The sequence below is a fragment of the Pholcus phalangioides genome, unplaced genomic scaffold (assembly GCF_987345545.1).
Source record: "Pholcus phalangioides strain wild (caught in Gottingen) unplaced genomic scaffold, Ppha-v1.0 ptg000020l_1, whole genome shotgun sequence".
NCBI lineage: Eukaryota > Metazoa > Arthropoda > Arachnida > Araneae > Pholcidae > Pholcus > Pholcus phalangioides.
In genome coordinates, this window is record NW_028301613.1 from 6,360,702 (window position 1) to 6,373,535 (window position 12,834).

Consider the following 12,834-nt stretch of genomic DNA (forward strand, 5'->3'; position numbering starts at 1 on the left):
CGGTCCATTCACACGGACAGACCACGCGCCATTGTTTGCCGCAGCATCCTCCTCCTCCACTTCTCTGCCTCATTTCCTGGATTGCGAATTCCAGGATGGACGACATCCGACGACAATCATCTAGAAATTTCGGCATTTAATCGCGCGACACCCGCCCACGCGTGAGGTATTCGATGCCATTTTGAGAGCCGTCACTCTTGGATATTGTGGTCACACATTTTTATATGGATTATAAACTTGGTGTTTTTGTTTTTTTCAGTGGCGTAGGTGGTGACAGGATCCGTGTTGGATTATACATGCCCGTTCTGGAAGTGTAGACGTCTCTGTGATGTGTATCCGCCGATTGCTGTGGCATTGTATTTGGAATTGGTGATCAAGTCGTTGGTTATGGTGAGCGTCCCTAGGTGTCATCTTCGAGGGCCGTGTGAAAGCTGAATAACACCTTCGAGAGCTTATAAAAGCTGAATAACACCTTCGAGAGCTTATAAAAGCTGAATAACACCTTCGAGAGCTTATAAAAGCTGAATAACACCTTCGAGAGCTTATAAAAGCTGAATAAATCCTTCGAGAGCTTATAAAAGCTGAATAAATCCTTCAAGGGCCGTATGAAAGCTGAATAACGCCTTCGATCCGTATAAAAAAGTCGAATCATTCCTCCGAGTGCCATCTAAAAGCATAATCACCTCTTGGAGGACCGTATGGAAAGCTGAATAACACCTTCAAGGGCTGTATAATAGCCGAATAACACCTAGAAGGGCTGTATAATAGCTGAATAACACATTCAAGAGCTGTGTTATAGCTGAATAACACCTTCAAGGGCTGTATATTAGCCGAATAACACCTTCAAGGGCTGTATTATAGCTGAATAACACCTTCAAGGGCTGTATTATAGCTGAATAACACCTTCAAGGGCTGTATAATAGCTGAATTGCTCCTTTCGGTCCTCCCTACCTAATCTTCTATACTGTGATTTCCAGGATGGACGACATCCGACGACAATCATCTAGAAATTTCGACATCAATCGGACGACACCCATCACCACCACCGCCGTGTGAAGAATTTGGCACCATTTTGAGAGCCGTCCTGTCACTTGGATATTGGTCGTCACACACATACGGATTAAACTTGGTATTTCTCAGTGGCGTAGGTGGTGACAGGATCCGCGTCGGATTATACATGGACGTCGTTGAGTCCGTTCTGGAAGTGTCGTCTCGTCTCTGTGATGTGCATTCTCCGACTGCCGGCGGCATTGCGCTTGTAATTAGCGACCAAGTTCGGTCCAAACAGCCGTTTTTGATTGGTTATGGTGAGTGAGACCCTGGGTGTCACATCCGGGAATTATTAGATTAATCGCCAACACTGGACTGATATCGCGTCGCGAAACACTGCCATGGGATCAACTGTCGGAAAGGGAGCGGCCCTGCTGGAAAGCCTGCCGCCGAACCAATCCCTTCACGTCGTCATGCTGGGCCTGGACTCGGCCGGCAAGACGACGGCCCTGTACAGGCTGAAGTTCGACCAGTACCTCAACACTGTCCCCACGATAGGCTTCAACTGCGAGAAGATAAAGGGCACCACGGGCAAAGCCAAGGGCACGAGCTTCCTGATATGGGACGTCGGCGGCCAGGACAAACTCCGGCCGCTCTGGAGGTCGTACACGAGGTGCACGGACGGCATCGTGTTCGTGCTGGACAGCGTCGACGAGGAGAGGCTCGAGGAGGCCCGCATGGAGCTGGTCCGAATGGCCAAGACTCCGGAGAACGTGGGCGTGCCGATCCTCGTGCTCGCGAACAAGCAGGACCTGCCGGGGGCCAAGGACCCGTGCGAGATCGAGAAGATCCTCGGGCTCGGGGTCGAGCTCGGGTCGGGACACCTGTACCACGTCCAGCCGGCATGTGCCATAATCGGGGACGGGCTCGAGGAAGGCCTGGAGATCCTGTACGAGATGATACTGAAGCGAAGGAGGCAGGCCAAGCTGGCCAAGAAGAAGGTGAGTTGGAAAAAAAACACTTTTACATGGTGACGATTTGGGTATTGGTTAAGCAACAACAGGGAACGGTCAAGGGGCCAAAGGGGAGGGCCGCCCTTAGCAGACGCGTGGCCCGGTGCGAAAATAGTTTGGGGGGCTCCTTAGCCCAGATATTATATATTTTGTTGGGGAGAGAAATCGGAATCCGTAGATTCATGCATTATCGCAGAATACGCAGGAATGCTGGGAAATCGCCGAAGAAAAGTTGGAATTAAGAGGAGAAAAAATCCCCTAATTGATGAAAATTCTGAATAAATGAAAGATATCCCAGAATTGAATAAAAAATCTCAGAATTAATGAAAGAAAAAATCTCAGAATGAATGAAAGAAAAATATCAGAATGAATGAAAGAAAAATATCAGAATGAATGAAAGAAAAAATCTCAGAATGGATGAAAGAAAAAATCTCAGAATGAATGAAAGAAAAAATCTCAGAATTAATAAAAGAAAAACTCTCAGAATTAATGAAAGAAAAATATCAGAATTAATGAAAGAAAAAATCTCAGAATTAATGAAAGAAAAAATCTCAGAATTAATGAAAGAAAAAATCTCAGAATTAATGAAAGAGAAATATCAGAATTAATGAAAGAAAAATCTCAGAATTAATGAAAGAAAAATCTCAGAATTAATGAAAGAAAAACTCTCAGAATGAATGAAAGAAAAAATCTCAGAATGAATGAAAGAAAAATCTCAGAATTAATGAAAGAGAAATATCAGAATTAATGAAAGAAAAATCTCAGAATTAATGAAAGAAAAATCTCAGAATTAATGAAAGAAAAACTCTCAGAATGAATGAAAGAAAAAATCTCAGAATGAATGAAAGAAAAATCTCAGAATTAATGAAAGAAAAATCTCAGAATTAATGAAAGAAAAACTCTCAGGATGAATGAAAGAAAAAATCTCAGAATGAATGAAAGAAAAATCTCAGAATGAATGAAAGAAAAAATCTCAGAATTAATGAAAGAAAAACTCTCAGAATTAATGAATGAAAAAATCTCAGAATGAATGAAAGAAAAATCTCAGAATTAATGAAAGAAAAAATCTCAGAATTAATGAAAGAAAAATATCAGAATTAATGAAAGAAAAATCTCAGAATTAATGAAAGAAAAACTCTCAGAATGAATGAAAGAAAAAATCTCAGAATGAATGAAAGAAAAAATCTCAGAATTAATGAAAGAAAAAATCTCAGAATTAATAAAAGAAAAACTCTCAGAATGAATGAAAGAAAAATATCAGAATGAATGAAAGAAAAAATCTCAGAATTAATGAAAGAAAAAATCTCAGAATTAATGAATGAAAAAATCTCAGAATGAATGAAAGAAAAATCTCAGAATTAATGAAAGAAAAATCTCAGAATTAATGAAATAAAAATCTCAGAATTAATGAAAGAAAAACTCTCAGAATGAATGAAAGAAAAAATCTCAGAATGAATGAAAGAAAAATCTCAGAATGAATGAAAGAAAAAATCTCAGAATGAATGAAAGAAAAAATCTCAGAATTAATGAAAGAAAAACTCTCAGAATTAATGAAAGAAAAATATCAGAATGAATGAAAGAAAAAATCTCAGAATTTATGAATGAAAAAATCTCAGAATGAATGAAAGAAAAATCTCAGAATTAATGAAAGAAAAAATCTCAGAATTAATGAAAGAAAAATATCAGAATTAATGAAAGAAAAATATCAGAATTAATGAAAGAAAAATCTCAGAATTAATGAAAGAAAAACTCTCAGAATGAATGAAAGAAAAAATCTCAGAATGAATGAAAGAAAAAATCTCAGAATTAATGAAAGAAAAACTCTCAGAATTAATGAAAGAAAAATATCAGAATGAATGAAAGAAAAATATCAGAATTAATGAAAGAAAAAAATCTCAGAATTAATGAATGAAAAATCTCAGAATGAATGAAAGAAAAATCTCAGAATGAATGAAAGAAAAAATCTCAGAATGAATGAAAGAAAAAATCTCAGAATGAATGAAAGAAAAAATCTCAGAATGAATGAAAGAAAAAATCTCAGAATTAATGAAAGAAAGACTCTCAGAATTAATGAAAAAAAAACTCTCAGAATTAATGAAAGAAAAATATCAGAATGAATGAAAGAAAAATATCAGAATGAATGAAAGAAAAAATCTCAGAATTAATGAAAGAAAAAATCTCAGAATGAATGAAAGAAAAAATCTCAGAATTAATGAAAGAAAAACTCTCAGAATTAATGAAAGAAAAATATCAGAATGAATGAAAGAAAAATATCAGAATTAATGAAAGAAGAATCTCAGAATTAATGAATGAAAAAATCTCAGAATGAATGAAAGAAAAATCTCAGAACTAATGAAAGAAAAAATCTCAGAATTAATGAAAGAAAAAATCTCAGAATTAATGAAAGAAAAAATCTCAGAATGAATGAAAGAAAAATCTCAGAACTAATGAAAGAAAAATCTCAGAATGAATGAATGAAAAAATCTCAGAATTAATGAAAGAAAAAATCTCAGAATTAATGAAAGAAAAACTCTCAGAATTAATGAAAGAAAAATATCAGAATGAATGAAAGAAAAATATCAGAATTAATGAAAGAAAAAATCTCAGAATTAATGAATGAAAAATCTCAGAATGAATGAAAGAAAAATCTCAGAATTAATGAAAGAAAAAATCTCAGAATTAATGAATGAAAAAATCTCAGAATGAATGAAAAAAAAATCTCAGAACTAATGAAAGAAAAATCTCAGAATGAATGAATGAAAAAATCTCAGAATGAATGAAAGAAAAAAAATCTCAGAATGAATGAAAGAAAAAATCTCAGAATTAATGAAAGAAAAACTCTCAGAATTAATGAAAGAAAAACTCTCAGAATTAATGAAAGAAAAATATCAGAATGAATGAAAGAAAAATGTCAGAATGAATGAAAGAAAAACTCTCAGAATGAATGAAAGAAAATATCAGATTTAATGAAAGAAAAATCTCAGAATTAATGAATGAAAAAATCTCAGAATGAATGAAAGAAAAATCTCAGAACTAATGAAAGAAAAAATCTCAGAATTAATGAAAGAAAAAATCTCAGAATTAATGAAAGAAAAAATCTCAGAATGAATGAAAGAAAAATCTCAGAACTAATGAAAGAAAAATCTCAGAATGAATGAATGAAAAAAATCTCAGAATTAATGAAAGAAAAAATCTCAGAATTGATGAAAATTCAGAATTAAAGAGAGAAAAATACCAGAACTGAATAAAATTCGGAATTAATGGGAGAAAAATACCAGCACTGGATTAAATTCAGAATTAATCGAAGGAAAAAAATTCCCAGAATTGAATAAAATTCAGAATTCATGATAGAACAATTCTGAATTTCATTCAATTCCGAAATTTACGGGAGAAAAAATCCCAGAATCGAGGAAACATTTTTCCGAATCAATGAATTAATGAAAGAGAAAAGAACTCCAGAATATGATTGAGGCTCAGACACACCTCGTTTACTACAAAAAAAAGAAACATGCATTTCAGAAATAGCACTTTCATATTCTATTCCCACTTGTATTTCGGTAAGTGCGGAGGCCATCCAAACAGTGGGGCTCGGTGCGACCGCTCCTCCTGAGGGCGGCTCTGTGTGTGCGTGGAAATAAGTGTACCCGGATCGATATTTTCCTCTACTCGAACATACGAACGCGGTTTGACCCAGTTCACTTTCTGGATGACCTTGTCTGATGGCATGCACCCGGAAAAGATCAATTTTGCGAGACAACAATCGAAGTTCGCACTCCGATTTTACTCTGTAATCAGTTAAATCAGCCTTCATCAGGTCTCCGAGCAGATTTAGTAAACGAGTCAAGTCACTCTGAGCTTCCCCTAATTTCATATTTTACATCCGACTGATCAGCACCTCCTAGAGATAGAAGGCTTCTCGCGATGTCAGCAAATAGTCCATTTTCCCCCTCAGAATATTCGGGAGGAAAAAAATTCCTCTGCTCGTGCCAGTAGCACCGCTTTGCGGAAAAGAAATTGTCGGGTTCATAATTGGCAAGTTCTGTGCCCCCACATCCAATCGCCATGCGGTATTTGTGAGCCCGTCGTCGCAGTGGTGGCCGGCTGAAGTTGGTTTTCTGTGGTTCCCAACTTCTAGGTGCGAATGCAAGCCGATCCCACCCCCCCCCCCCATTAAAATGTCTCGCCGCAGAGAGCAACAGGCTACAACGCTAAAATCGTCAAAAACTACGCTTCACTCATAGTTCGAAAAATATGCGGCAGGTGGCAGCACTACTCATAACAAGCATTACACAGAAACAAACTTCACGCCAGGTTTCACTACACGTACACGCACATTCCAACATGTACCAATTCGTTAGAGGTTCCGCAGAGGAATATGGACGAGGTTCATGTCTGGTTTAGTAGTGGTATTTGTGAGCCAATCAGGAAGATTCTACGCCAAAATAAGAAGAAACGAAATAGGGTGCTGTGGTTCAGAATGTAGCAAAATTGCTAGGTAGTCTTAATGACGTTACAGATGAACTTGGCAACCCAACACGGGCAAATCAGGCAAGTGGTTAAACAACCTGGAAGTTTCACTTCTATCTCACGAGATATTTGTTTCCTTGTGTCATTTCTGGAATTTCTTCCCCACAGTTGTCCCTTCTACTGGATTTCTGTCCCTCTTTTACCCTTTCCTGAATTCCTGCAATTTTGTCCTTCTGTGGGTTTCTGTTCCATTTCCCCCTTTTCTCAAGTTTCTGCCTCTGTCGTGGCAGTGTAAGCACTTATGAGCTTCGTGCTGAGTTCGGTCCGACCGTCCACGTACGGTCGAGTTCAGAGCACGAGAGCTCTAAGGAAAGATTGAGATATTCGTTGCCGTTGTGGTCTAGGGCTCTCAGCCGGCAAGTGAGAGGACGTGGGTTCGATTCTCCGCAAGGGCAGTTACATTTTCTCTCTTTCTTAAATTCACCTTCGCATCAGCCAGCTGTTGAAAACCTTCGTATAAACAGAACATGCCTACTTATTCTCACAAGAACCATAAACAGGACACGTTATTGTTCTTGTTGCGTTATTGTCTATTAATTCTAAGAAACAAGTAAGCAGAACTCCCACAAAATAGTGAACAGAAAGCGATGTACAGATTCTTACGAATTAGGAACAGAAAGCGATGAATACATTCTTACGAATTAGGAACAGAAAGTGATGTGCAGATTCTTACGAATTAGTTAACAGTGGTGAAATAAAAGAGCTGTTAATTCCCCACGATACAGTAAATATAATATGCTTACACATTATAACACCATTTCTGGACAGAAAGCAATGTAAATCGCTTACCAGTTCTTACGAATTAGTGAACAGAAAGCAATGTAAATCGCTTACCAGTTCTTACGAATTAGTGAACAGAAAGCGATGTACAGATGCTTACGAATTAGTGAGCAGAAAGCGATGTGCAGATTCTTACGAATTAGTGAACAGAAAGCGATGTGCAGATGCTTACGAATTAGTGAGCAGAAAGCGATGTGCAGATGCTTACGAATTAGTGAGCAGAAAGCGATGTACAGATTCTTACGAATTAGGAACAGAAAGCGATGAATACATTCTTACGAATTAGTGGACAGAAAGCGATGAATACATTCTTACGAATTAGGAACAGAAAGTGATGTGCAGATTCTTACGAATTAGTTAACAGTGGTGAAATAAAAGAGCTGTTAATTCCCCACGATACAGTAAATATAATATGCTTACACATTATAACACCATTTCTGGACAGAAAGCAATGTAAATCGCTTACCAGTTCTTACGAATTAGTGAACAGAAAGCAATGTAAATCGCTTACCAGTTCTTACGAATTAGTGAACAGAAAGCGATGTGCAGATGCTTACGAATTAGTGAACAGAAAGCGATGTGCAGATGCTTACGAATTAGTGAGCAGAAAGCGATGAATACATTCTTACGAATTAGGAACAGAAAGCGATGTACAGATTCTTACGAATTAGGAACAGAAAGTGATGTGCAGATTCTTACGAATTAGGAACAGAAAGTGATGTACAGATTCTTACGAATTAGTTAACAGTGGTGAAATAAAAGAGCTGTTAATTCCCCACGATACAGTAAATATAATATGCTTACACATTATAACACCATTTCTGGACAGAAAGCAATGTAAATCGCTTACCAGTTCTTACGAATTAATGAACAGAAAGCGATGTACAGATGCTTACGAATTAGTGAGCAGAAAGCGATGTGCAGATTCTTACGAATTAGTGAACAGAAAGCGATGTGCAGATGCTTACGAATTAGTGAGCAGAAAGCGATGTGCAGATGCTTACGAATTAGTGAGCAGAAAGCGATGAATACATTCTTACGAATTAGGAACAGAAAGCGATGTACAGATTCTTACGAATTAGGAACAGAAAGTGATGTGCAGATTCTTACGAATTAGGAACAGAAAGTGATGTACAGATTCTTACGAATTAGTTAACAGTGGTGAAATAAAAGAGCTGTTAATTCCCCACGATACAGTAAATATAATATGCTTACACATTATAACACCATTTCTGGACAGAAAGCAATGTAAATCGCTCACCAGTTCTTACGAATTAGTGAACAGAAAGCGATGTACAGATGCTTACGAATTAGTGAGCAGAAAGCGATGTACAGATGCTTACGAATTAGTGAACAGAAAGCGATATGCAGATGCTTACGAATTAGTGAGCAGAAAGCGATGTACAGATGCTTACGAATTAGTGAGCAGAAAGCGATGTACAGATGCTTACGAATTAGTGAACAGAAAGCGATATGCAGATGCTTACGAATTAGTGAGCAGAAAGCGATGTACAGATGCTTACGAATTAGTGAACAGAAAGCGATGTGCAGATGCTTACGAATTAGTGAACAGAAAGCGATGTGCAGATGCTTACGAATTAGTGAGCAGAAAGCGATGAATACATTCTTACGAATTAGGAACAGAAAGCGATGTACAGATTCTTACGAATTAGGAACAGAAAGTGATGTGCAGATTCTTACGAATTAGGAACAGAAAGTGATGTACAGATTCTTACGAATTAGTTAACAGTGGTGAAATAAAAGAGCTGTTAATTCCCCACGATACAGTAAATATAATATGCTTACACATTATAACACCATTTCTGGACAGAAAGCAATGTAAATCGCTTACCAGTTCTTACGAATTAATGAACAGAAAGCGATGTACAGATGCTTACGAATTAGTGAGCAGAAAGCGATGTGCAGATTCTTACGAATTAGTGAACAGAAAGCGATGTGCAGATGCTTACGAATTAGTGAGCAGAAAGCGATGTGCAGATGCTTACGAATTAGTGAGCAGAAAGCGATGAATACATTCTTACGAATTAGGAACAGAAAGCGATGTACAGATTCTTACGAATTAGGAACAGAAAGTGATGTGCAGATTCTTACGAATTAGGAACAGAAAGTGATGTACAGATTCTTACGAATTAGTGAGCAGAAAGCGATGTACAGATGCTTACGAATTAGTGAACAGAAAGCGATATGCAGATGCTTACGAATTAGTGAGCAGAAAGCGATGTACAGATGCTTACGAATTAGTGAGCAGAAAGCGATGTACAGATGCTTACGAATTAGTGAACAGAAAGCGATGTGCAGATTCTCGCGATTGCTTCGATGTTTGAAAACCTTGTTCTTTTACAACGTCATGTTAATTTTCTGAATCGTTTCCACTTTCCTGTTCACTGTGTATATACGTAATGCCATCTACTATATCTTCATCAGTCTTTTTACTTCGGTAGTTTGAAGGTTTTCGTCAACACGGACCCACTCCTCAAAAAAAATCCGCCGTTTCTGGTACCTCTCCACATTCTTCTGAAATGTCATCACTGTTATTGAAAAATCCGGCTTTTCGGAAGCAATTGAAGATGCATATGTCCGAAACATGTGAATGGAATCAAGCAAATTCATCTGCTTCGTTACATCGGCAGCCACTCCTTTACCTTCATCGATTGCATCAACCACTTTCTGCCGCATATCCGAACGATATAATGTTTTGAACGCTTTAATGATACCCTGGTCGAGAGCCTGAATTACTGATGTCGTGTGCGGTGGCAGAAAACACAGTTCAATAATTTTCAAATGCACTACAGGATGAGCAGAACAGTTGTCAAGGACCAGAAGGACTTTTTCTTTTCCAACCATTCATGATCCCACATCAATAAGAAGTCTGTGAAGATGTGACTTGTCATCTTCCGCAAACTTTTCAAGCATTTCCGCAAACTTTCCGGCTTTCTTTGACAAAATTGCTCTATTAGTAGGAGCATTCTTTTCTCTTGCATTTCGGAACTATTGAAGGAGAGCTTTTACAACACCAGCTGCCTTTTTCAGGACGCAGCCACAGCAGCCAGAATTTCAGTTCTCCCTTTCAGTATTTTACACAAAGTAGGCTTCGCAATTCTCAATTTTGAGGTAGCCTCTCTCTGGTTTGCGCTAAGACATTGTTTGCAAAATGCCTTTGTGGCTATGTCTAAATAAAATATCACTACCTAAACTGTGTGCTATTCTTCGAGAGCATTCTAGATATAGATTCGCTTATCAGTAACTTCTTGAACAAAAGACGTCTGACCAGTTCTTTTTATTCCTTTTTACCATGAACCACTTGTAGATAACGTCTCTGTCATTCTTTGAAGCTCACCTGTGGCTTCAAAGCTTACTACAAGGCTGTAATCCTCACTGTTGTAGGGGTGGGAAGGGGGATAAGGCAGCAGTCAATATGGGATGGTTGTTAAAAAGGTGAAAGTAACAATAAATAGTCCCCCCTAATAACCTTGTGAATGAAAAAATTTTTCTACAAGCTTTCACCATTGAAATGGACGGTGGCAGTTTTTGAAAAAAAAATTGATTCTTATAAGCGGAAATTTGATTGTTATAACCGATGATTCCTCTATGTTAAAACAGCGTTTTGTGTTTGTTTTGCTGATTTGATTCTTATAAGTGGTTGATTCTTATAACCAGTGATTCTTATAAGCAGTGGCTATTGTAGTACATGCTTACATATTCTCACGAAACAGTAAACATAACATATCTATCAATTCTAAGGAAACAGTGAGCAGAACTTAGCCGCCGGTAGTCCAGTGATTCGGGAGCCAGCTTTAGACTGTGCAGGTCTGGGTTTGAATCCCGACTTGAGCATGGACGTCTGTTAAAAACACCAGCAAATTTCCTGGACGGATCATACAGATCTCTCGGGAATACGTGAGGGTCACGTTATTAAAAAAAATGGCTTACATATTCTTACGAAACAGTAAACAGAACAGTACATGCTCTACTGATTCTCACGAAACACTTAACAAAACATTCCTATCAAATTCTTAGGATAAACTAAACATAACATGGCCTACGTATTCTTACGAAACAGTGAACAGGGCATGCTGTACTGATTCTCACAAAACAATAAACACAGAAAGCCTACAGATTCTCACGAAAAACTAAACATAACATGCTCTATTGATTCTCGTGAAACATTAAATAAAACATTCCTATTAATTTAAAAAAAACCAGTAACATGACTTACACATTCTCACTAAATCATAAACAGAACATACCTACAGATTTTCATGAAGAAGTCAACAGAAAGAGACCTTATAATTCTTACGAAACAGTAAACAGAACGACATCTACATTTTATTTATCAACAGACAGAACATGCCTATAGATTCTCACGAAAATATCAAACAGAACATGCCTACGGATTCTCACAGAAACAGAAAACAGAAAGAGACCTACTGATTCTTCGAAACCGCAAACAAAACATAGCTATCAATTCTAAGTAAACAGTGAATATGACAACATATATAGCATAAATATTCTCACGAAATACTAAACAGAGCATGCCTACAGATTCTCTCACGAAACATTAAACATAACATGCTTCACTGATTCTCACGAAACTGAAAACAAAACATACATACCAAATTTAAGTAAACAGACAGAACGTGGCCTTTAGATTATCACAAAAACAGTAAACAAAGCATTCCTACAGATCCTCGCGAAAAAAGGTAAAAAGAAAGAGACCCCAACCGATTCTCACGGAACAGTAAACATAGCTGGCTTGACGACATGATGAGGCCACAATTTTCCAAACGGGTCAGTAACGTTACCGCTAATGTAAATTTTCTCTTATGATGAACAGATGTAAATGGTTTCGTTCCGTATACCAATGGTTCTCAAAGTGTGCGTAGTGGCTTCTAAGGACGTCGCCAGTCTTTGTCAGCGGGATATTGGTTTTGATTCGTGTGCTCATTTATGCTTTGAATTGATTCTTTTGCATGATAAAATATTTAAAAAACTATTCTCTGGAGAGTTGCAGTTCAAACATAAATTAGGCAAGGAAACCGCTGGGGACAAAAGTTTGAGAACCACTGCTGTATACTAATAATAATTTATTTTCCTGTGTAGGGGGCACTGCCGTATACGTATGAGCTTATTATTATTTCTGTTTCGTTCTTCCAGTGCTGACCCACGGATTGTTCCGACGAAACGGAATGAAAAAGAAAGCATCGGAACACACAAAAAAAAAGAAAAAAAAGCTATATATCGTCAGTAAAATCGCCATCGACTGTGATTCACCGAAGTCACTCACGAATCTGATCGTACTTGTGCCCTAAAATACTGGGGGATCGATAACCGAACAAAGAAGAGACAACAACTCCATCGACGGCAGGACTGGACTGGACAAAAGGAACTCATGGACATCACAACAAACTTATTTTCCTCATCGTACGAAGCGTATTGTATTATACGCCGCGTCAATCATGTCCACACAACGAGGTTTATTAACATATACTATAATCCTCCATTG

At 37.6% G+C, this 12,834-nt stretch overlaps 1 protein-coding gene across 1 annotated transcript; it reads left to right on the forward strand.

Annotated features, from left to right (window-relative positions):
- The first annotated feature begins 879 nt into the window (after positions 1–879).
- Positions 880–12,572, forward strand: LOC149070866 (ADP-ribosylation factor-like protein 4C). Its single transcript, XM_089248588.1, has 2 exons — positions 880–1,991; positions 12,486–12,572. Exons 1-2 carry the CDS (start codon positions 1,392–1,394, stop codon positions 12,489–12,491), a joined length of 606 nt encoding a protein of 201 aa, XP_089104714.1. The 5' UTR covers positions 880–1,391; the 3' UTR covers positions 12,492–12,572.
- Positions 12,573–12,834: the final 262 nt, after the last annotated feature.